Raw genomic sequence first — 25,457 nt, 5'->3', positions numbered from 1 at the left:
GCTCCATCACCCAGGACTGGAGTGCAGTCACGTGATCACAGCTCACTACAGTCTAAACTTACCAGGCTCAGGCAATTCTCCCACGTCAGACTCCCAAGTAGCTGGGACTACTACAGGCACCTGCCAACACACTTGGCTAATTTTTTAAAAAGTTGTTTGTATGGACAGGCTTCACTGTGCTGCCCAGCAGGTCTGAACTCCTGTGTTCAAGTGATCCACTCACCTCGGCCTCCTGAAGGGCTGAGATTACAGGCATGAGCCACTGAGCTCAGGCACCAAGTGGTTATTTTTGAATGTAGATATATACACACTGCAGTATATCTACAATATACACTGTATCTTCAATTGTAGACATACACTGAGGTGATTCTGAGTAACAGTCCTATCTGGAGTCATGGGCAAAGATCACAAAACTAACTTGTGCCACTGCCTGGCATCACCTTTTCTGCTGCTGCTCAATGTAAACAAGAGCTGCTCCCTCGTCTTGCACCAGATGCAGCCGACACAGCTGTCCTCACTGTCCAGCAGGCACCCAGGGCGGCTGTGCTGGAAATGCCCCCCCGCTCACCCTGCCTGCCTGCTTCAGGGCCCTTCACTTCACAGCAGTCCTAAGGCCAAATTGGAAGGGAACCCTGGGGAAGCTGTGTTTCAGTGTCACGTTGGTGCATATGGGAGGAACACCATGACCCCGCAAGGCTCCCCGCACTCTCATAAACAACTACTGGCCCCCAGCCTGCTTCTGTGAATGTCTGACTACCCAGGGAGCCTGTGAGTGTGGTGGGCATGGGGTGATGCCCCAGAAATGCTTCTCAAACTGTGGGAGGTGAACGCGGAAGCTTCTAACTCATCAGACCGATTTCCAAACACATGCAATGTTACCAATGGGGAGGAGCCAGGGCACAGAAATCTGTAGCTATTTAGCATCTATCTCAAGGTTCCTATAAAAACAGATCTTCAGATTAAAGGAGGAGACAAGGACCAGCAAAAGCAGATACACAATGGGTGATTTAGGTTAAAGCTCTAACTTCTGCATAGTCCAGAGGCCTTAAGACCTTAACAGTGGCCAATTATTTCAAAGGCCAGATGTTTGCCCCTTAAAAGGTGACTGAAACTGGCGGGCAGCTTCTAAAAAGCTATAAAGATATTTACTGTACTGTGTCATTCTGACAGCACACTTGTAACAGGTTTGCCAAAAAACAATCAGAAAAACACTTTTCAGTTTATCAGCCAGTTATTACAACAATAACACATCGAGACCTACCCATTAATGGTGGAAAACATAAACTGTTATACTAAAGCTGGACAGATTGAAGCCTGTGGTCTTACGCCTATTTCCTTTATCTGCACAATGAAACCTATAAAGATATTTCTTACAGTGATAACTTGGAGAGCAAATGAGGCATGGAAAATGATGACAAAGTTTGCCAAATCTTAGAAACTCACAGTGTCTTAACTGCAACATCCTTGGGATTCTGGCCGTCATCCATACCCCAGTGATGATGATTTTTCCAAATCTTGGAGGCCAGAAGCGTGGCTCCGAGGACAATTTGTTTCCAATTAGTAGGACAGAGATCGATGTTAGCATTGGTCAAAAGGCGTTCGATGTACACCTGCAAAATAGAGCACTTGTCTTTGATTTCAGTTCTGTTTCAGTGTGGTGATAACGACATTTAAGAATGAAAGACTTCTTCTGGTTTTGGCCAGAAAGTAAGTGCCTTTTACTCTTATGTTCTGCAGAGATTTTGCTCAGACAAAGCGAGAGGCCAAGTCACAGTCATAGTCAGATACCTCTGCAGCATACTCTGCCCAGAGAAATTTCCATGCCAATCTCATTCACAGGGAGGTGAGCATGAAGAAAGGCACCTTCAGCACCTTCACACTCATGAAAGGCAGCACAAACACAGGCCTCGTGCAGATTAAGGTTGTTCAGGAAACACTACAGCGCCATCCGCCTGCAGCGTCACGCCTGGCTGGCAGGCAGATAGGAATTTCACAGGTGTGCCATGCTCGAATGTGTAGCACCCAAGTCATACTGAGAACACTTCTGTCTTCTCCTTTTCACAACAACTAACCACTCTTGGGACACAGGCTTAGGAACTGCGGGTCAAGAGTGCTTCCCAGTGCCTGCCGGGCAGACAGCATGGCAAGGGCAGGTCTCTGTTGCTGAGAAACAGTCCCTGTATTCAGTGCCCTGATGAGGAACGCATGTGAATGAATGGAGAGTCCTGCTCACAGCCCCTATTTTCCATGTCTCCACAATCACTTCACAAAAACTTATTTCTTGTCCTACAGTATCTGCATTCTGTCAATTCTGTGGGTTTGAAGGCAGAGAGAGCTGCCGGCCTCTGTATCCTTGGGGTGCCTGGAAACCTGTCAAGCAGTTTGTGAGATCATCTCAGAAAGTACCCTCTATCTATCCAATCTCTATCCTATAAAGAACTGGGTGAGGGACCAGCTGAGTGAAGGTTACAGGGATGAGCTGTGAGGTGTCGCCACCTCAGAGGCTGCTCTGTAGAAGAGTATGACTCTATGCTACTTGAAGTCTTCGTATCAAGGTGAAAGAAAAACAGTTCATTTTAAGAGAGTTCATTTATTGTCTGAACATTATCAGATTGGCGGTTCAGATCTGGCAATGTTCTCCAAAGTCAACTGTGTTTTCCAAATCACATGGCCCTTGAACATGACATGTTCTTGGGAGAGATGCTGCTCCCTTTCTCGAAAACTCTGCGCTGTTGGGTATCCAAGGAATAACCCTCCCTCCCAGGGTTCAACTCCACAGGACTCATTAGAGAGCACTGGAACAGCACTGGTGAGCCCTCAACTTCCTGTCACCTTTACTGGTAAGCCAGTGACCTGCTGACACTCATCGATACCACTTGCCCTCCTGGGTCAGTGAGAAAGTCCCTCTTTTAACATCGACTCTTCTACCAGCATGATGGATTCTATCCCACTTTTGCAGAACACTGTTCCCCAAATCACCTCTTCTTGAAGACCTTCTCCCTCTCTGCCAGAGATTTTCCCCAATACAAATGTCTTGCCTGTTCCCATCCTGCTCCTCCCAGCTCCCCCAGGACATCCTCTCATTTGCTCACAGTGTCATGCCCTGGTGCCAGCTCCTCACCTCCCATCTCTCCTTAACCACCCCCCACCCTCATCACTCAACTGAGACTCCTCTTGCTGAGGTCCCTGGAGCCTTCACACCCACAAACCAGAGCCCTTCACCCCAAGGCTCCACTCCCCAACCTGGCCCTAATCTTGTCCAGGGAATTGCCATTGGCCTAGCTCCTGGGGACTAATACTTACATGTGAGTTACCCTCCTCCAATCCGTGTGCGATCCCTCTACGGCTACCTTCACTGGGAGGCTGACTGCTTCAGATTCTGGGCCGCCATGTGTCACGGCTCACCTGTAACAGCCTAGTTGCTTCTTAGTCCTCTTCTCTGCCCCAACCCTCCTCCCAACTATGGTCTACTCTCCCCAAAGCAGTTGGGATAACCTCTACATTAAGAACACTGCACTCCCCTGCTCAAGATCTACCATTAGTCCCCGCTTCAAACTGAAATAAAACCTTAACTTCATCCTCTGCTCTGCAAGCCAAAGGGCCCTGTGAGCTACGGCACCGCCTGTGCGGCCTCATCTTTTCCATTCTTTCCTTCATTTCTCTCACAGGCGGGCTCCCTGCTGTGTGTTCCTTGAACACACATGAAATGTGTTCCTGTCTCAGTCTTGGCACTCATCCCGCCGCCTGTAATGCCAGCACTCCTTATCATCCTCGCTTTATAGTCAGGTCACTGCTCAGATGTGACCTCTCTAGAGAGGCTCTTCCTGATCATTCGATCAGAAACAGTGAGCCCCTCCCGTCACTCTCTCTGTATCCTGCTTTATCACTTTGCTATTTGCCATTACCTAAAAAAAGAAATGCTTTCCTCATTAAAACAAATGCCTCATAAAGACACGGACTGTGCTCGACCTGTCCTCTTCTCTACCCCAGCACTTAGAAGAGTGGCACAGGGTTGGCATCTCAGGGGTATTTATGGAATGGGCACCTTCTTAGCAGCATGTAGCACTGTGACCACAGCCTTTCCTATCATGAACCCTTTGTTCTTATCATTTTTCCCTGCTCTTCCTCCTCCCACTCTGGCCACTTACATGCTGGTAGTCTTTACAGAGCTATCTTTTGTCCATCTTCTCTTTTTTTCCTTTTCCTGAGTAGCTGCGACTATAGGTGTGTCCCACCATGTCCGGCTTTTCCACTTTCATTCTAAACACTTTCTTTGCATTTGAGCAGCTACTCTTTTTTTCTTTTCTTTTCCAGAGTTTTGCTGTTGCTGTGCAGGCTGGAGGGCAGTGGTGCAATCTTGGCTCACTGCAACCTCTGCCTCCCAGGTTCCAAAGATTCTCCTGCCTCAGCCTCCCAAGTAGCTGGGATTACAGGTGTCCACCACCATTCCCAGCTAATTTTTTGTACTTTTGAGAAGAGACAGGGTTTCACCATGTTGGCCAGGCTGACCTCGAACTCCTGACCTCAGGTGATCCAACCGACTTGGTCTCCCAAAGAGCTGGGATTACAGGCATGAGCCATCATGACTCGCCTTGAGCAGCTACTCTTACTCTTCATTCCTTACCTCCAGCTCAGATTCATGCTCCAGTCCCATAGATCCAAATCATGACTGCACGTCACTCTGCTATCTCACAGGCACACCAAATTTAGCTAGTATACAGTGAAGTACCCCTTCTTCCAATCCAGCTTTCCCTCCTGCATCAGCTCTCTCTCTCTCTCCATCTGGAAGTACCACTCCTGCTTCCCTCCAGCATGTGCTGAGCATTCCCAATGGCTGCAACTCCATGAAATGGCCTGCATCTGATCCAGTGCTCATGGAGAGGTTTCTGTGCAGGTGCCCAGCAGAAGCCTTCGCCCCTAAGCTCTAGCTGGATGCTAAAGGAGAGGGTACTGCTCTAAGTATCCTTTCTCTCCAGGCTGTGTGCTTGACATTCCTCTACAGGTTAGTGTGGGGAGGGGTCAAACAATCCCAGCCATCTGAACAGGACTTTATATTCAGAATGAGTCTCACCACAGGAATTCTGTGAGAACCATGCAGAGGTAAGGACACAGCTATGGCTTGGCAGGCTAACTAGCAAAACCCATGTCCAAGTCTTACTGGTTCCACATTCCTGGGCAATTTCCCGAGCGGGCGCAAGAGGTCACCAGGAACAACAAAGCATTCAGAGCAGCAGCTCCAGGTCAGAACTGTGGGGAAATACAGCCTGGAACTCAGCTTAGACCTACATTGGAATCTGTTGAGGGAGAAACCAGAAGTCTCTCCTGCTGCTTTTATTTTTTTTTTTATTTATTTTTTTTTTTTGAGACGGAGTTTCGCTCTTGTTACCCAGGCTGGAGTGCAATGGCGCGATCTCGGCTCACCGCAGCCTCCGCCTCCTGGGTTCAGGCAATTCTCCTGCCTCAGCCTCCTGAGTAGCTGGGATTACAGGCGTGCGCCACCATGCCCAGCTAATTTTTTGTATTTTTAGTAGACACGGGGTTTCACCCTGTTGACCAGGATGGTCTCGATCTCTTGACCTCGTGATCCACCCGCCTCGGCCTCCCAAAGTGCTGGGATTACAGGCGTGAGCCAGCGCGCCCGGCCTCCTGCTGCTTTTAGTAGCAATTATTCTGTGATAGGAAAAGCAATGGTATCATTTCAAAACCTGACGATGATTAAACTCTAAGATGTGTATTTACTTTGCTTGCATAGGTTTCTCTTAAAAGATCTTATGATAACTTTAGGAACTGACTTTTATTTAGAAACATGGCCATACACTGTGTAGGAGACCAGTTATTAAAGATGCTTTATAGATAAGAAATAGCTTACCAATGCTACGATTGCAGATGGAGCTGTTAGTCTTGTGACTTTAAAAAGATCACAGAAATATTCAAAAATGCAGTCGCATGTGGGATCATCCTCAAAGGATTTCCCTGGAATCTTTTCATGCTGAAAGAAGAAAAAAGGTAATATAAATATTCATTCAAGAAAACTTCTTAAGTACTCTTAAGATGGGAATGCTCAAATTTGTGCACACGTGTCCCTTACAATAATTTTGCTGGGATAAAATGTCTTTTAGTTCTAAAAATATAAACAGTATGATCTTAAAATATTTTTGGTTTTCTGTAAACATAGGTGCTAAGGTGGCCCTGTGGCTATCATATGCCTGAAGAAAGAAGTTTTTAAGTTTTTATAGCATTTAACAAATTTAAATTTAAATTGCTTTCTGATTCTATTCACAGAGTTTGTGCATATTTGTTAGGACCACTTACAAATATTTATATTGTTTGCTGCTATAAAAAACATCTTTTAAAATGGCACATTTTGTTATTTGGATGGTATGTTTATTCCCCTTAGCACACAAATTAAACAAAGCTGTAAGTCAGCTGTTACTCCAGTGTGTCCAATTTACAACACTCCTTACATAAGATGATCAGACACAACTTAGTGAAGACTTCATGGTGGATAATTTTGACTTCATCATGAAATAAACACAACCCTATAAGACATAAACAGAACCTCAGAGAAAGTGACACTTACTGAAAATGGATGTATTGGCTCATCAAAAATAGCCAGAGATCTATTCGAATATCTATAAAAGAAGAATGTGCATTTAAGAAATTAATTCAGGAATTGTTAATATCTTAGTAAACTATCGGCTGGGGGTAGGGCATGGAGGGTGGAGGGCGATACTTCTTGTCTGCTTTGGTAAAATTTGTTCACCAAAGCAGTTGTTGCTAATTTTTCTCCTGGATCCTGGCCTTCAGAGGGTTTCTTGACCTCTTTTTCATCAGCACATCACATTCTGAACTGGGAAGTCTTTCCTACATTGATGAGCCAGACTTGCCTTTAAATACTGACTCCCGCTAACAGGCAATGGTAATAAGCTGTATCTATTTTTACTCCTCTAGCCTCACAGTGGAACACAAGAACATTTTAGAAAGCAGTAGTTGTTGGCAATAAGGATTTTAGAACTTTTTAGAATCAATTAAGAGTTCCCAAATCTTTCTTTATTATACTTTATGTTTGCTGATGTAATTTGAGTTACAGACTTAATTGCCTTTTTATTTTAAAAGAGGCCAGCCTTTAATGAACTTTAAAAACTAACACATTATGTGATCATTTAGGAAACCAGTGGTTCTCCCAATGTGGTTTGTGGACCCCTGAGATTCCCTAGGAGACCCACGATGTCAAAACTGGTTGCTGTTGTTACTGTTGTTGTTGTTGTTGTTGTTGTTGTCATTATAGGGTTTTGCTCTTTCACCCAGGATGGAGCACAGTGGTACACACCTGACTCACTGCAGGCTTGACTCCGTGGGCTCAAGCAATCCTCCTGCCTCAGCCTCCCAGGTAGCTGGGACAAAATGTCCACACCACCATGCCCAGCTTATCTTTGTTTTTTGATAGATGGGGTCTTGCCACATTGCCCAGGCTGCTCTCAAACACCTGATTCAAAGTAATTCTCCCACCTTGGCCTCCCAAAGTGCTGAGATTACAGGTGTCAACCACCATGTATGGCCCAAACTGTTCTTACAAGAATACTAATTCAACCTGAGAAGCTGATTGAAAAGAAAACACACAAATAATTTATTACTTTCTAAAAGTATTAGAACATCGGTTGCTTTCTCCCTGTTCAACACTTGCAATGACTGTTTAAAAGCAAAAGTGGGTAAAACTGATGGTTTCTCAGTATGAATAAGGGCAGTGGTACCAAATTACACCAGTATTCATTCCACTCTTCACTGTCCCTTGCAGTTTTTATTAAAAGTAGCATGTTTCACTGAAGAATGTCCTTGATGAAACATTAAAAATTAATGGTGTTATGAAATCTTGACCTCTCTTTTTAGTATTCTAAGTAGAAAGTTCACATAAAGTGCGTCTGCATACTGAACTACGGTCATGTTAAAGAAAAGCACTTGTGATGAAATTGCGAGCTGGACAAGCCAATTTTTCACAGAACACCATTTTTATCTGAAAGTATAACTGACTATTATCCATAAAATTAAGTCGCGTGAGTCTGTCACTTCAAGGAAAATAACAAGTATTTGTCCATAATAAAGCCTACACTTTCAAGCTAAAAATCAGGACTTTGAAAACTCATATACCTACTACAGTGAGCTTGACAGCATCTCCATATTTGAAGACATTTTTATAATGGTGGTGATACTAATGACAGTGAGTTTTTGACACTATAAATAAACCAACTAGCCAATGCATCATATTGTAAAAGCCAGTAAGGGGAAAGATCCATTTATTGTACAAGAAAGATCAGTGACTATTAGTGAACGAATTCATTGATATGTACAAACCCGCTATAACTATTTTAACCAGTTAGCACTTCTGGAGTTTTGGTGGGGTTCAAGAATACCCACAGTTACCTGAAAGCTTTTAAAATATGCCTTTTTCCTACTATATATTTGCGTGAGGCTAGGGCATCTTTTTACTGCTTCTTTACAAATAAATTGCAAACAAAGACATAAACAAATACACTTTGGAACCCTTAATAATTTAAAAGAGTCTTATGGACCAAAAAACCCACAGATGATTCACGGTAACACTGTAAAATAAGCACTCTACAGCTTATAATGTCTAGAGTTATGACCTGACAGCATGTTTCATATGACACAAAGTGATGAGCTGGAATAACAAGACAGGTTTCAAAGAGCTCACCTGTGTTTTATGACGTAATATATTGCCAAAGTGATGCTGTGGAGGGAAAAAAAAATTGTAAGAACTGATTTTATCATTTGTTAGGCCTGAAGATATATTTCTGAAGGCGGGGAGGGAACCCTCTCAGTGGCCCCGAAATCCTCTATTCTAAACAGTACCACATGAGCATTTTCGTTTTGTTTTAGTCCTCTGGCTTTACAGCAAAGATAGGAGAACCAGAATGCAGGCAATATGCTGTTAGAAGACTTGTGTCTGCAGATGGTTATTATGTATAAATAATGACATAATTTCCCTGTCATTTGCTCTTCTGCCCATAGAACCTCTCATTCTGTACAAGTTACTTATATCTATGTGTACATATGCTTACATTTAGGCCAGACAGCAGTGTTTTGCTTTTTAAGTTGCTAGGCCCTGCATTTTAGCTGATTTAGTTCACCTACTCACCCATTTGTCATTATTTCCCTAAAAGCACAGAATGAATGTGCTTTATACGAAATAAAGTAATTTAAAATCACCTATGCATGATGAGCAGAACATTTATTAGTAAATATTATACTGCATCCAAAAATCGATGACACTTGTAGTTCTCCTAAAATAAGCAGTACTAAACACACAGAGTAACATCACATCATACAGTATTAATGACAGGTACTTCCACAATAGTTTAAACAATATGAATGAACAAATACAACTCTTTGGATGTATGTTACTGTGTTCCAAAGTCATCCACAGATGTTGTGTGTCAGGAAACAGGGGCTTCTCTTTGGTAAGTTCTGTCCTTCCGTTCACCCTCAACATTTAAAATGAGGCTCAGAATAATCTGAGAAGGCAAACTGGAGTTGTAAAAAGTGGGCCTTACAACATTATTAGCATCTATGATAGATATTTCTATAGTGCTTCCAACAGGTTCATCTCCAAATTTTAAGATCACAGAATTTGAAGTTACATGCTGAAAAGGACCACCGAACCTCACATGACACTCCAGGCACCACCCATTTTACAATTAAGAGAACCAAGGCTTAAAACTGATTTGCCCAAGGTCCCCGAACAGTGTTCCTGTGAACTGCAGGTGTTCACAAAACACTATGTTATGGTATAAATTGAAGCATATGCACATATAGATAGAAATGACTCGCACAGATGAAAAGCTTTATGGATAGAGAGGAGAGCAAATGAGGGAAAACATGTAATTTTTATATTAGAACCATCACTTTTTCACACAAAGGAAGCAGTAGCCTCCACATTTGCTGTACACTGGATCACCTGGGGAGCTTTAAACAGGGCCTCAATGTCAGCTGGAGACATTCTGATTTAATTGCTGTTGGGTATGCTTTAGGCATCAGGGTTGTTGGTAAAGTTCCCCAGGTGATTCTGATGTGCAGCAAAGTTTGGGAATGACTGAATTAGGGTTAAGATCAGAATCATCTGGGATGCTTTTAGCCATATAATGATGTCTCACATACTTCCCCATTTTCCTAAAAGGCTTGCGAGTGCCCAGAGAGGAAGGGAAGGTGGAGCTGGGAAGATGCATGTGTTTGCAGACATATATTTTGAAGAAACAGTATAAGTGATTCTAATATGGCTCACTTCTTCCATTGACAGCAACGCTCTACTAACCACGAAATACATTTTTCAAAATCTTTCCTAAAAGCCAATTTGCTATATTAACGTGCTCAGTAAACTTTATTTCATCAAAAGCAAATATACCAAATAATCCCTTCTAAAACTGGAGCGTCAATTAAAACTTACTGTGCTTCAAAAACACACTTCTAGCACAGGCATGGTAGCTCATGCCTGTAATCATAGCATTTTGGGAGGCTGACTTGGGTGTATTGCTTGAGCCCAGGAGTTTGAATCCAGCCTCGCCAACACAGCAAATCCCCTTCTCCAGAAAAGAAAATATATATATTTCAATTTTAAAAAAAACTTGTAAAATTTAGACTACGCTGGAAGAAAAAGCAGGACTTTGACTTCTTTGAACAAGGGTAAGCTTAAAAACTACTTTTGAATTGCATAGTGAAACATTAGGATCTTTTGAAATCAGAAGAAGCCAGGGACTCTAGCCAAAGAAGGGTGGCTTTTGACTTAGGACTGAGTACGAACATTAGGTGATGACACCATAGAGGTCAAAGCTCAGGGCTTTAGACACAGGTAGAGTCCAGTTCTTGCTGAAACACAATTGGATCTCAATTATTGTTATACATGAGAGAGGAAAGTCACATTATTATGAGTATAAACTGCCATTTTTGATTAAAGCAGAAGTTACTGACAAATTAGCTTAAAAACTACTACATTAGAGACAAAATTAACCTTGTAACTTAGTCATGTTTATAGACTGGAAAGTCAAGTTAGGGATAAGGAGATTAACATTCTGAGGTACCGCTTGTCAAACTGTTTTCTGAAAATCAACACTCATAAGCGAAGGAGATGTTAATCATGTTTCCTGGACATCTCCATTGGAGCTGGCTTTTTAAACCAACTTGAACCCATCTTTCAAGGGCGTTTAGAAGGGCATCTCTGATCGTGGCCTATGAAGTGCTGGTGCATGATGGGAAATTTTAAATACAGATACACTATGGTGCCATGGAGGACAAACTGTTCCTTCTTCCAAGACCAGTTTCCAAAGTAGCGCCCATCATCTTAGGCCTATGGCCCATAAAGAACTAATAATTTTTCCTAGAAACATCCAATAAAAAGCACCTCTCCTGTCCATTAGGTTCAATACTGTCATAACATAAATGCATCAAATAAATGGCCATGCTTTTGCTGGGATTGCTTATTTGCTAACTGGCTTTCCCTTTTACCACGCAGTGTCTAAGATTAAAAGAGAAACAGAAAATTCGTATTAGGTCCTGAAAAATCCATATATCATTGACATCAACTTCTTCAACTGCTTGCTGAAAAGGGCAACCAAATGGCTGAAATAACAGCGGATGGCCGGGATGCTTTTAGCATACGGGGGTCTGTCACTCGGCCCTTGGCAGCCTCGTTGTACTCACCTATCTAGTATGTGGCTGAGATTGGGCTTGCTGACTGTGCTGTTATCTAGCAATATGGTGGAACACGAGCTGTATTTTCTATCAAGATGCCGTGGAGGTATCTGAAGAAGAAGGAAGATAGAGAAAAATATCAAAGGAGGCTGAACTTACAAAAGTGTGGGTTTTTTCCCTTTGTCAAAATGTCAAACAATAAAGCATTAAGGTATTTTTTATACCCTATGACCTGCCTGAGTGTGGTATCATATGCAGCTCTATGGGAAACTCATTGGAGGCTCTTAACTTTCACAGATGATGTTTGAGAAATGGGTTATAAAATGCTGCCCTTGATATGACACTGATCATCAAACCTGGCAAGGATCTATCATAAATTCCATTTATAAATAATGGGAAACATTTTAAATGGGATTTCACGTTTTTTTCTTATGCAGTAAAAAGCACTGAGATTTTCTATTTCTGGTATTCATTAACTGCAACAAAATGTCATCCATTAAATAATATTGACACAAGAGCATTTGATGGCAGTAAATGAAGACCTAATACTACATTTACTAAGTTACTAATCCTAAGTGTGTGAATTCAAGAGACAGTGCAATGGAACCAGCGTGTTAGAGTCAGAGACTGTGTGTGCCAGAGCTGCTCAGTCACCAAACAAGTGAGGGGCCGTACGTCTCCCTGGGCCTGTCTCCCTGTGGGAGGATGGAAAAAGTACTGCTTTAAGACTCTCTCACATCCAAAAATCAGATCAAACAACTTTGGGAATTTCACTTTCACTTCACGTTTACATAAGACTGCTATTACACTACTCAAATGACAACTTCTGACAATACTCTGCATTCATTTCAAAAGTTAATTGATTTCATTCTTTAAGTTATTTGATGCACATTATGGCACATTCCTGCCTCACTCGTGCTGCTCTCTGTCTGGAATATTGATTCCTTTCCCCCTTGTCCCAGCAAGCTTGACCTCATCCTCCTTCTGGGATCCCTTTGCCAGCAGCCACACCACAAAACATTTCTGGTTTTGTGTACCCATCAGTCTAATTCACTGTGTGTTACATGATACAATTGCCTGCAGAGCATCCCCCTCATGAGGAAGTGAGCCTCTCCAGGGGAGGGAGGACCCCTTCTCTCCTACCTGCAGCTGCTGAGCAGAGAATGTGGGAGAAATTAAGGAGTTCAATAAGAGCTTGACAAATATTTAAATCAGTTACAATTTGGAAAGTAAATCTTCCTACAGATACGAAGCAGTGAAAAATTCATCCACAGTGCTATCAGAGATATGACAGTGAACCTTTTGAGCCCTGTAGAAAATAAACTATCTCTAAAACACTTTCAAAGTATCTATTCATTTGTTGACAGTGCAACAGTCAATACGGAAACTGCCTCAACTATGTTAAATAAGTGTTCCTCCTGGCCAGGTGAGGTGGTTTACTCCTGTAATCCCAGCACCTTGGGAGGCTGAGGTGAGTGGATCACACGGTCAGGAGTTCAAGACCAGCCTGGACAAGATGGTGAAACCCCATCTCTACTAAAAATACAAAAATTAGCCAGGCGTGGTGTTGGGTGGCTGTAATCCCAGCTATTCAGGAGGCTAAGGCAGAGAATTGCTTGAATCCCAGAGGCGGAGGTTGCAGTGAGCTGAGACTGTGCCACTGCACTCCAGCCTGGGTGACAGAGCAGGACTCCATCTCAAATTAAAAAAAAAAAAGAAAGTGAGAGAGAGAGAGAGAGAGAAAGAAAGAAAGTGCTCTTCCTTAAAAATAGTCCCAGTGGCCAAATGCCAGTCACCAAATTGTTGAAAAGATCAACAGCATTATTTAAAATCACAAAATACTCATTATTTTAACTGGAAAATAAACTAACTCAGATGAGCCTTGCTTCCTCCTCTTAATATGCTTGTTTGCATCATGTTATCGCACTCTTCCGTCAGGGTCCCTCACAAACACATTAGAGACAGAACAGGTTTGGATCTACTACTAATGAGCTAGTAAGAACAAAAAGGCAGGGTAGGGAGAAGATCTAGTGGTTGTTTATAAAACTACACTGCATTTAAACATTGCCAGTAGCCAATAATCAGAAATATCCATAGCGTCCAACAGCATTTTGCTGCTTCAGATGCTTTTTACTGCAAATTCACTTATTTCTTAACCAAAACCCAAGACGCTTTTGAACAATATTACTATTTGATGGACCAAATTACCCTTTAAGACAGAAATGTGTTAACTCTAGCTAAACTCTTATGTTTCTTAAGCTATTCTGTTATAGTTTACATTAACAGTGTATGTGTGTCAATGAATATACTTTTATTGTCTCAAAAACAAATATGGCATAAAAAATGAAAATGGACTCATTCAGACACTTTCATTCAAAGGGAAAGAAGGTATCCCTTAAGATCACTACTATTAGGGGTAATGCAGCGTAAGACTTTAACATAACAAAAGTCCATTCTGAGGAAAATTCCATATATGAGAATAAAAATAACAGGAAAAAAGCATCAAAACACAGACTAGTTGGTACAGCTTTAGGTGATATCTGTCTATATATCATTGACATCAATGATATACAACTACAAACTAGACAGATGGAAACATTGATTACGTATGACGTATCACACAATGGCAATACTTTCAAAAACAGTATAATAAAAATGTAATAGAAAAATGTCTTCAAGCCATGACATTCAGTTTTCACTCTAGAATTTTATACTCTATAGCAAAGGAGGGGTTTAAAGAAAGCCCAGATCTCTAAACATGTGTGCCCATGAGCCTTTCCTCAGAAACTGCACTCCAGCACCACTGGGGAGTAACACAAGGCAGAGGGCAATGCACAGTCTAGGACTCAGGGACCCAACAGTAGTGGTCCCAGAAGATTTCGGAGAGAGCTCCCAGGCCAACAGGCGCAGGGCAGCCTAGGAAAACACAGTCTATCCTGAGGAGGATAATGAAAAGCCAAGGAAACTTGCTTCAAGAAAAAAACATGGAATGTATCTTTTTAGTAGATAAAACATATTTTTGATAGGCATGTGACAAATGTTACAACTCTTGGGGAAGAATAGTTGTTAGAGAGCCAAAGAAATAAAGTCAGATAATCAATTCCACACACACACAAATGAAGGATGTGAAAACAAAGAGACCAGCCGGAGGCTAATGGTCACATTTGGCTTCATGAGCCATCACCGGCTAGGAAAAGGGAGGTTATCTGGGAGAAGTGCAGAAGTGTTCAGGTTTCAGAAATATTTAAGAGAAAGAATGAAGGATGTACAAGGAGGAGGCACACTCAGAACATTATATGACTCAGCAGTGAATAATATGTGCATAGTCGTAATCATGTAAATATCAATTCATGATTTAATTAAAAATGTGTTACAGGTGGAAGAAACAGGGAGGGAAATAAGGTCACAGTGGAGTGAGGATGCTACGCTTTCAGCTGCTATGACAGGGAGTCAGCAGAAAGTGTTGAAAATGGACTCAGCTATTTTCAATTTTATGTGATTTTAAAAGAGTAAATATTTAAGGCAGATCTTTATATCACAACCAAATTATTTAAATTTAACTTAAATGTCAGACAGCATGAAAAATGGGCACAGTAAGTTAAAGACTTTCCTGCAGAAATCTGACATTTAGGAAAATAGAAAAGGGTTAGAAAATTCACCAAAAAAGGATCATGCTAACAGCACTGGGTCCCTGTTACATTTCTAAGGAATCATGACAGATAGACTTTTAATTTAAACAATTAATTTCTTAACTTTTCAAAAGCTTACTTACCGAATATAGGCGAAAGCTTCTCCTCTTTCCTTGCACTAAAAATAAAAGTATAACCAATCAATTCTGGTATAATAAAATACCATAGAATAAAAGTAGTTGCTAATCATCTGATCATCACTATATAAAACAAGATCAATCTGATTATCACTATATAAAAATAAATCAACTTTTAAAAAATTTTAAATTGAAACAAAATTTAACATTTAAATAATCTGGCATGATGAATCTCATAATGTAAAATTTAAAAACACAGTTTTACTTTTTGACCTAACACATATTCTATTACGTTCAAATCAAAGAATCCCCATGTACATAAGGAAAGGCAAAACAGATTAGGTTAGGAAATGTGTGTGCCCTCCAAATCTCATGTCGAAATAGAATCCCCAGTGTTGGAGGTGGGGAAGTCTTTGGATCACGGGGGCGGATCCCTCATGAATGCCTTAGCGCCATCCCCTTGGTGATGAGTGAGTTCCTGTTCTGAGTTCATGCGTGATCTTCTTGGGGTTTTGTTGTTGTTACTGTTGTTGTTCTGAGACGGGGTCTCACTCTGATGCTCAGGCTGGAGTACAGGGGTGTGATTATGGTTCACCGCAGCCTTAACCTCCTGGGCTCAAGTGATCCTCCCACCTTCCCCTCTAGAGTAGCTGGGGCTGCAGGCATGCACCACCACATCTGGCTAATTTTTAAATTTTTCATAGAGACATGGTCTCACTATGTTGGCCCAAAGTGGTCTCAAACTCCAGGATCAAGTGATCTGCCCGTCAGCACCCCAAAGTACTGGGATTGCAAGTGTCAGCCACTGCACCTGGCCTGATCTGCTTATTTAAAAGCCTGCAGCACCTCCCACTCTCTCATGCTCCTTCTCTCACCATGTGAAACATGACTGCTTCATCTTCCACCACAATCATTAGCTTCTTGAGGCCCTTGCCAGAAGCACATGCTAGCACCACACCTCCTGTACAGCCTGTAGAACCGTGAGCCAATAAAGCCTCTTTTCTTTATAAATTATCCCATCTCAAGTATTCCTTCCTAAAAATGCCAAAATGTGGGACAGATGAGAAATTTAGCTAATAAAAACGTTTATTGTATTTCTGAACCCCTGTGCAGCACTGTTTTGTTTTCTGATTCTACATTTGCGCATAGCTTACTTTCATTACCAGGATCTAACAGCTGACAGCTCTAAGAACCAGTTTCTGGCCAGGAGTCAATCTGGAGATGCACTAGAATAAGCATCCCTAATGACTTCTCGGTCATCTGTTCATACATTACTGAAAAAATGAATGGGTCTTTACTCAACTGAAAGGTAGCCTATCTTAAACTTCAATGTCAAAATGAGTGTGCCAACCTAACTGAACAGGGTACCCTCAGCACACACAATCATTTTGTTCTAACAAAGGTCCAAAGAACAAAAGCTCCAAAGAGGGACTTGGGCCACACTTTCTTCCCTACAATGCCTCCTCCTTTCAAGTTGAACTGGTCCCATTGACACACATTTCTCACCACTGAAGTGACAGGGGCAGGGGATCGGTTTTCTTCTACTTCCATACACTCTATGTGTGAGAAGCCCATGGCTCTTGGAAGAAACTGAAAAATATAACAATCCTAACCAGAAATTACTAGCTCAAGTCAGACAAAGTCCACACAAACTATGAAAATGCAGGTGAACAACCCCTTTTTTATTGTACTGCATTGCTTCAGATGTTATTCTAGAACCCCCAGTTCTTGTATTCTTGTTAAAATTAACTGAAAAACATGGTGTATGGCTTTTTTGAAAAGAAAGTAAGATAACAGAACATTATGATACATAAGCAACAGTACAGAAAAATCCTACAGTTCTCATTCTCATCCTAAAACAGGCGGGATATGGAAACTTGACGCTAGTTTCACACACTAAGGCTAATACGGAAAACAGCACAGGGTATGTTACATTTCTATTACATTCCAATGAAAAATTTCTAGCATCGACTTGGATGTGACAGTGGTTAGAGCACTGTGAAAAAGGAAGCCAAAATCACAGATCCAATCTAGAACAATGGATTCTTTTGATTTGCTCAAGTGATATCCAAGCTGTGGCCTAAATCCTATCAGTCATTATTAAAATGTACTCTTTAGAGCAAGGGACAAATGGCAAAGACGTATGAAGAAAAAGGCATAAATCCCTGACTACTACACTAAATCATGTGGCCAACTAATTGTGTTGGTAGAAATGTCACCAAATCTGTGAACACAAAGTCTGTATGTTTCCATAAACAGTGACAACTGAAGGAAATTATATCACATTTGAAAATAAGACAAGTAAATCTATGAAAAGTTGAACATTTTTAACTCATATCTGAGTTTCTCTAAATACTTCCTGTACTACACAAGACAGAAAGTGTTTCGGTTTTCCCTGAAGGCAGAAACAACATTGGCTCACCACCACTCAGTTGATACTTTCTCAGGAAGAGTGTGCTTGCCCTTGGATGGTCAGAAGCAATATCTGTAGAGGAAGAAGAGGAAACAATGTCACAAGTGAGGTGAGTAAAAACGATTCTTTTTAAAGCTACATAACCATTTTAATCACTTTTAACAGTCTTGAGAAGAGCTTTTAGTAATACATGTCAAGAAAATAAGGGTACCAATGTCCCAATTCTACTGGAGAATGCAAAAATCACAGAATCTCTCCATGCATGTGGAATAAAACCAGGCTGGGGCTGGGGCTGGGACTTCTTTTTCAAACTTGCACCTAAATAAACGGATACAACTTTTAGATGAATCACATATAGGCCCTCCTCCCTCCACTCATCAAATATAACCACCCTCCTCTAGGCTGCTATTACCAGCACAATTCAGGGACAGTCTCAAGCAGTAAGAGATGCTGTGGCCAATTACTGTGGTCAGACACCGGCTCAATATTTCAAATGTCTTCAAACAAAGAGCTGTTTTGGGCAAAAACAGTTTTTTAAACAGACAAAGTCTCACTCTGTTGCCCAGGCTGGAGTGGTGCAATGGTGAGATGGAGCCAGCATAACTCACTGAAGGCTCAAACTCCTGGGCTCAAGAGATTCTCTTGCAGCTGGGACTGTGGGTGCAAGCCACCATACCTGGCTAATATTTAACCATTTTTTTGTAGAGACAAGGTCAAATGAGACATACCTGTAAATGTGTTATAAATCTCCAAAAATGATATGAAGAGTCTATTTGGGGCCGTTGTCCAACACTACCCATCTGCTACCTGGTGTGTGAAAGCACTCAGAGGCTTACTTTACACCAACAAACCAAAGATTTCACAAGCACTTGCATGCTTTGTGTAGAAAGGCACAATTCATTCACATACTATCTTTGTTCATTCTTTCACCATTTTTGAATATTCTGAGAGAACAATACCTTTCAGCTACAAAGTCACATTCATCATGAAGCTTAATTATTCTAACATTTAAATAAATTAAGAGGCCAACCAAAGTAAACAGAAGAGCTGTAAGACACTTCCTCTACAGCAATGAAATCTGTAGCATACATTTTCTATTTGGAAAACTTAAGCTTTCGGCCAGCCTGGGGTTGAGAAAGGGGCCAGAACTGGGCAATGGGGTAGGGAGGAGGAAAGAAACCACCAGATGCAGCAGGGAAAAAGAATGAAGGGTGGGGGCAGGCATGAGGCAGGGCCAGTCCTCCTGCCTGGTGCATGGGCCTGGGAAAGCTGGCTAGGGGCAGGAGGGAGGAGCCTGAGGCTGTGGATGCCTCTGGGGTGGGGGGAGGGGTGAGAACTGGTATCAGTGTCAGCCAGAGGCATGCCTGAGGGCAAACAGTCTCATTCATTGCCTTACCTTTGGGCATCTCCTGGTCGCTGATGTGCCGCAGGTCAGGGCCATCGCCGGCTCCCAAATCCCACAGGGCAGGCTCCACAGCAGTAGGGTCTGGTGCTTCCACCACGTACCCCTCGATCGGTTCTGCCCAGTGCACCCTGCGCTGGTTCTGCTTGGGTCTGGCGTTGGGGAGCACCAAGATCCCTCTGAGTGGCCTCTGCTCCTCTCTGCCTTGGTCTGCACTTAGGCTTGACACTGCCTCATAGATGTCACTGCTGCCAGACACCTGCCCATACAACCGCTTCAGGCCCCAAATGGGTCTGGAACTGGTGTTGGACATGTTCTTTCTGTCTTGGCCTGCACCCTTGCTTGCCACTGCCTCATTGATGTCATAGCTGAAGGACAGATCCTCAGACCACCTACGCAGACCTCGCCTGCGCCTGACTTTGGGGCGCAAGCAACAGCTCAGCGTGTTCCCCATGGGGCACCTTGGCTCCTCTCCAGCAACTTGGACCTTCCCTTGCCTCCCAGTCTGCTGAGTTCAGCACTTCACTTCTTTCAAACACAGGCACGCTGGCAGGGCCAGCCCCTGGCTATGGGGCTGCACCCCACTAACAGCTCACTCCCCGCCTCAGCTGCTACCCCTGAGATGACTGGTCTGAAGGGAACCTGCTTGATTTAAAAAGGGTCTAGATACAACAAGCCTGAGAGCTGAGATTGCAGAGAAGACGGCAGAGTGGGAGTTACTCCTTCCACTGTTTTCTACCAACTGAAGGAGGTTGCCCTACCAACCACCAGAGTTCCAACCTGGTGCCCAGGAACCAATCAGAGTCTCCTCCAACCTGGTGCCCAGGAACCAATCAGAGTCTCCTCCAACCTGGTGCCCAGGAACCAATCAGAGGTGTCCCCACCGCCATTGTGATGTGGGAGCCCAGGCACCTGGCTCACCAGGCCCCACCCTGTTGGCAGCCCCGCCCCCACCTTTCATTCGTTGCTGGCTGCTGGGAGCTTTCAGGTTTCTCCACCATGATGATGTTCCTAGACATCATCACCTTACAATGAATTATACTAAAATTACTGTAACCACATCTGCTTCATGCCTTATCTGCTATCCAAAGAACTCCTTTTCCCTTGTGGCCTCTGAGTTCTTACAAACTAGAAAGAAGAGATAGTAGATTTCTGCAGTTGCTTTCAGAGAAAGCATTGCCATGAACTCAGTGTACTCTGTAATGTCAACTTACATTTTCAATACATATATAGATTCAATACATATTTATTCAGTTTACATTTTTTTAATTACACACATATTCAATCAAACTAACAAGAATAGTAAGGGAAATTTCCTAACATTTATACACTAAGTACATCACATTTTTCTAATTATCACTTGGATAGAGCAACTTAGAATCTATGGTTTCAACACATGAAAAGGCTTATGTAAAAGAAAACTGGGCCGGCCGGGGTGGCTCAATCCTGTAACTCCAGCACTTTGGGAGGCTGAGGTGAGTGGATGATGAGGTCAGAAGACCAAGATCATCCTGGCTTACAGGATAAAACTCTGTCTCTACTCATAATACAAAAAATTCACCGGGCGTGTGGCACACGCCTGCTGTCCCAGCTACTCAGGAAGGCTGAGGCAAGAGAATTGCTTGAAACCGGGAGGCGGAGGTTGCAGTGAGCCGAGATTGTGCCACTGCACTCCAGTCTAGCGACAAGACTGAGACTCTGTCTCAAAAACAGAAAGGAAAAAAAAAAAAAATCTCAACAAAATACTGACAAACCAAATCCAGCAACACATCAAAAAGTTAATCTACCATGATCAAGTAAGCTTTATTCCTGCAAGGTTGGTTCCGCATATGCAAATCAATAAATGCGATTCATCACATAAACAGAACTGAAAACAAAAATCACATGGTCATCTCAAAAGATGCAGAAAGGCTTTCCATAAAATTCAGCATCTATCATGTTAAAAATCCTCAAAACACTAGGCATTGAAGAAACACATCACAAAACAGTAAGAGCCATCTATAACAAACCCACAGCCACCATCATACCGAATGGGCAAAAGCTGGAACCATTCCCCAGAGAACCAGAACAAGACTAGGATGTCAACTGTCATCCTATTCAACACAGTACCAGAAGTCCTAGCCAGAGCAACCAGGCAAGAGAAAGAAATAAAAGCCATCCAACGAGGAGAGAGGAAGTGAAATATCTCTTTTCACAAACAATGTAACAATATGATTCCATACCTAGAAATCCCTTCAGTCCCTGCCCACAGGCTCCTAGAACAGATAAATAGCTTCAGTTGTTTATCAAGTCTCAGGATACCAAAGCAATGGACAAAAAGTGGCATTTTTTTCTCTCCAAGGTTGTGGAGAAAAAGGAACATGCATATCTTGCAGGTGGGAGTGTAAATTAGTTCAACCATTGTCAAAACCTATGTGGCAATTCTTCAATGGCATTCCTCAGTGGCATTTCTAAACACCAACATTGTCCAAGCTGAGAGCCAAATCAATTCTGCAACCCCATTCGTGACAGCCACAAGAAGAACGAAATACCTAGGAATACAACTAACCATGGAGGTGAAAGATCTCTACAGCGAGAATTATAAAACACTGCTGTAAGAAATCGGAGATGATGGCTGGGCGCGGTGGCTCTCGCCTGTAATCCCAGCACTCTGGGAGGCCGAGGCAGGCAGATCACCTGAGGCCAGGAGTTCGACACCAGCCTGACCAACATGGAGAAACACCATCTCTACTAAAAATACAAAGTTAGCCAGGTGTGGTGGTGCATACCTGTAATCCCAGCCACTAGAGAGGCTGAGGCAGGAGAATCACTTGAACCTAGGAGGTGAACGTTGCAGTGAGCTGAGATCATGCCATTGCACTGCAGCCTGGGCAACAAGAGTGAAACTCCATCAGAAAGGAAGGAAGGAAGGAAGGAAGGAAGGAAGGAAGGAAGGAAAAAAGAAAGAAAGGGAGGGAAGGAGAGAAGGAAGGAAGGAAAGAAGGAAGGATAGAAAGAAAGAAATCAGAGAAGATACAAACCAATGGAAAAACATTCTATGCTCGTGAATGGGAAGAAATAATGTTAAAATGGCCTTACTGCCCAAAGTAATTTACAGATTCAATACTATTATATCAAACTACCAAGTCATTTTTCACAGAATGAGAAAAGAAACTATTTTAAAACTTATATAAAACCAGAAAAGAGTCTGAATAGCCAAAGACATCTTAAACAAAAAGAATACAGCTGGAGGCAACACACTACCTAACTTTTCAAACTATACTGGCTAGCCATATGCAGAAGATTCAAACTGGACCACTTCCTTTTATCATATAAAAAGTCAATTCAAGATGAATTAAAGACCTACATTACAAAATCTAAAACTATAAAAATCCTAAACAAAAACTCACCAAGGACATACCATTCTGGACATAAACGATAGCAAATTTTTCAAGCCAAGTCTCCAAAAGCAATTGCAACAAAATCATAGACACATGGGACCTAAGTAAGCTAAAGAGATTATGCTCAGCAGAAGAAACTATCAACAGAGCAACCAGACAACCTGCAGAATGGGAGAAAAATTTTGCAAACTATGCACCTGACAAAAGTGTCATCCAGAATCTATAAAGAAATTAAACAAAATTTTAAGCAGAAAACAAACAACCCCATTAATAAATGGACAAAAGACAAGAACAGACACTTCTCAAAAGACGTTCATGCAGCCAACAAGCATATGAATAAATACTCCACCTCTCGAATCACTAATTATTAGAGAAATACAAATCAAAACCACAATGAGGCACCATCTCACACCAATCAGAATGACTAGTAATAAAAAGTTAGAAAATAACAGATGTTGGTGAGGTTGCAGAAAAAAGAGAAAACTTACACACTGCTGCTGGGAATGTAAACCAATTCAGTCACGGTAGAAAGCAGTTTGAAGATTTCTCAAAGAACTTAAACAGAACTACCATTTGACACAGCAATCTCATTACTGGGTTCATACACAAAGGAATAGAAATCATTCTACCAAAATGACATATGTACTTGTATGTTTATCACAGCACTATTCACAATAGAAAAGACATGGAATCAACCCAGAGGCCCATCAGTGGTGGACTAGATAAAGAAAATGTAGTACATACACAATGAAACATTATGCCCCACAAAAAGAATGAAATTATGGCTTGTGCAGCAAAATGGATGTAGCTGGAGGCTACATCTACCAAATTAACAAAGCAAATTAACACAGGAAGAGGAAACAAAATCCACATATTATCACCTGTAAGTCAGAGCTAAACGCCGACTACACATGGGCAAAAAAGGGACCAATAGATACCATGCAGGGTGCCTGTGTGAGAGGAGAGGGTGGAAAGGGGCGAGGATCGAAAAACTACCTATACCTGTCAGGTACTATGCTCACTACGTCAGTGACTAAATTGTTTTGCCACCAAACCCCAGCAACAGGCAATTTACCTACATAACAAAGTTGCACATGTGCCCCCGAAACTAAAATGAAAATTGAAAAAGAAAGAAAAGTCAATATTATTAAGATACTTAGTAAACCACAAGTGTTTGGAAATCAAATATCAAACTTCTAAATAATTCATAAAGAAACAACGATCGAAATAAAATTTAGAATACATTTTGAGTTGAAAGACAATAAAAGTCTGAAGTGCTTAAAAAAAAAAAAAAAAGATGGTTTTACTCCTAAAATTCACATCTAAAAACACCGAAATTTCAACAGATGGTAATTGGCATGTGATTGGATAAACTACTTCAAAGTTACAAAAATGAGAACCCATATAAAAATCGCTTCTTTATTCTCTGGAAAAAAAAAAAAGCAACAGTGAGTGGAAGTCTGCTTTTACCAGATACCAGATCATTTGACAACCCTACAGTACTGCGCTGGTACAAAACACATCCACAGCAGTAGTGTGGCAGTCAGACGTGAAATATATCGGAATTCCAGAGATGACAAATGTGGCATTTGAAATCAGTAGAGAAAAGAACTGCTTGGAGAAATTTGGGTATTATTTGAAATGTGAAAAAACAAACAATAATGAATTTCAAATAACATAAAGACTGAGGTAAAAAATAAAATCAGTACTGCAAGAAACTAAATTTTAAAAATAGTCATGCCTTCGATTCATGACATGAAATACAAATATCACGAAGTAAAAGATGGACAAATTTTACTACCTAAAAAAGCCATTTTAGCAAACTATTGATAATGGTAAAAGACAAACAACAGACTCAAAGAAAATATTTACAAGGTATATATAATAAAAAGGGAATATTCAGAATATGTAGAGGTTATTCATATAACTTGAACCTTGCAAACCCCAGTAGAAAATGAGTTCCAAACTCTTTGGAGAAAACCCTGAGATATAGATTTTTAATAGGAAAATTCCTGCTTTTAAATATTAATCTCTAGCCCAGTGTCTGGAACATACATAGTAACATTCACTTATAGCACATTAGGCCAGGGAAAATCTTTACTTATTGTCTGAGAAATAGATCCCTGGAAACAAGAAGGACAAATCTTTAAAGCTGTGGCTCAGCAGAGAGTCCACAATATTGGACCCAACTGCCCAGACTCCCCAAGGCTGGTCTTTCTTTTTAAGGTAACAACAGAATCTATCAAGAATGTGATTATTGCCTTTTTCAAATACATGAAGGACTATGGCTTTAAATACAGAGAATTGGATACACTGTGCAACCCGTTCCTAACCTTTGTAAGCTCCATTCAGAACCACAGAAAGTCTGATACAATATCCTTGACCTGTGAAGGCAGATGCAGTTCCCAGGAGGGCAGGAGCTGCCTTTTCATTCTTCAGCCACATCTCCATTCCTGCACCATCTCATAGAACAGAGAAGTCGCTGAATACATAGTCAAGGTTTAAAAATGAAACAATTGCTCCCTACTTAAAGATGTAAAGACTTCTTTCTTAGACAGAGAACCAGATCCTTCACATGCAGAATCATTCTCACTGAATGTCAGAATCAGAAGGGATCCCTGAAATTCTGCCATTCCTCTCTCCCATCACCCCATTTTACAGATAGGAAAACTGAGGCTTGCAGAGCTACAATAGGCCTGCCCAGGGCCTTACCAGACTTCCAGGATGGTGTCATTCCTTTCAAGGGCCTGCAGGAGGGCTTCTGCCCCTAGGTAGGTGATGCAGTTGTTGGACAAC

The 25,457-nt window shown here is 41.7% G+C and overlaps 2 protein-coding genes across 2 annotated transcripts in view; both read right to left on the bottom strand.

The window, feature by feature from the left end:
• Positions 1-20,619, bottom strand: part of LOC135277194 (cyclin-Y-like protein 1B) — a 26,167-nt gene extending 5,548 nt beyond the window's left edge. Inside the window, exons 1-9 of the mRNA XM_064382931.1 lie at positions 19,276-20,619; positions 17,889-17,951; positions 16,973-17,056; positions 15,473-15,507; positions 11,710-11,810; positions 8,711-8,746; positions 6,581-6,632; positions 5,870-5,989; positions 1,444-1,610 (exon numbers count right to left, since the gene is read on the bottom strand). Coding sequence (XP_064239001.1) covers positions 1,444-1,610; positions 5,870-5,989; positions 6,581-6,632; positions 8,711-8,746; positions 11,710-11,810; positions 15,473-15,507; positions 16,973-17,056; positions 17,889-17,951; positions 19,276-19,735 — 1,118 coding nt within the window. The 5' untranslated portion in view covers positions 19,736-20,619. The remainder of the gene's footprint in view (positions 1-1,443; positions 1,611-5,869; positions 5,990-6,580; positions 6,633-8,710; positions 8,747-11,709; positions 11,811-15,472; positions 15,508-16,972; positions 17,057-17,888; positions 17,952-19,275) is intronic.
• Positions 20,618-25,457, bottom strand: part of LOC135277237 (nucleotide-binding oligomerization domain-containing protein 2-like) — a 40,527-nt gene continuing 35,687 nt past the window's right edge. Inside the window, 1 exon segment of the mRNA XM_064383050.1 lies at positions 20,618-25,457. Coding sequence (XP_064239120.1) covers positions 25,370-25,457 — 88 coding nt within the window. The 3' untranslated portion in view covers positions 20,618-25,369.

Source organism: Aotus nancymaae, unplaced genomic scaffold (assembly GCF_030222135.1).
Source record: "Aotus nancymaae isolate 86718 unplaced genomic scaffold, 86718_ANA_hifiasm-v0.15.2.pri h1tg000030l, whole genome shotgun sequence".
Classification (NCBI taxonomy): Eukaryota; Metazoa; Chordata; class Mammalia; order Primates; family Aotidae; genus Aotus; species Aotus nancymaae.
The sequence above is the reverse complement of the archived record's forward strand: the minus strand, read 5'-3'. Positions and strand labels throughout refer to the sequence as shown.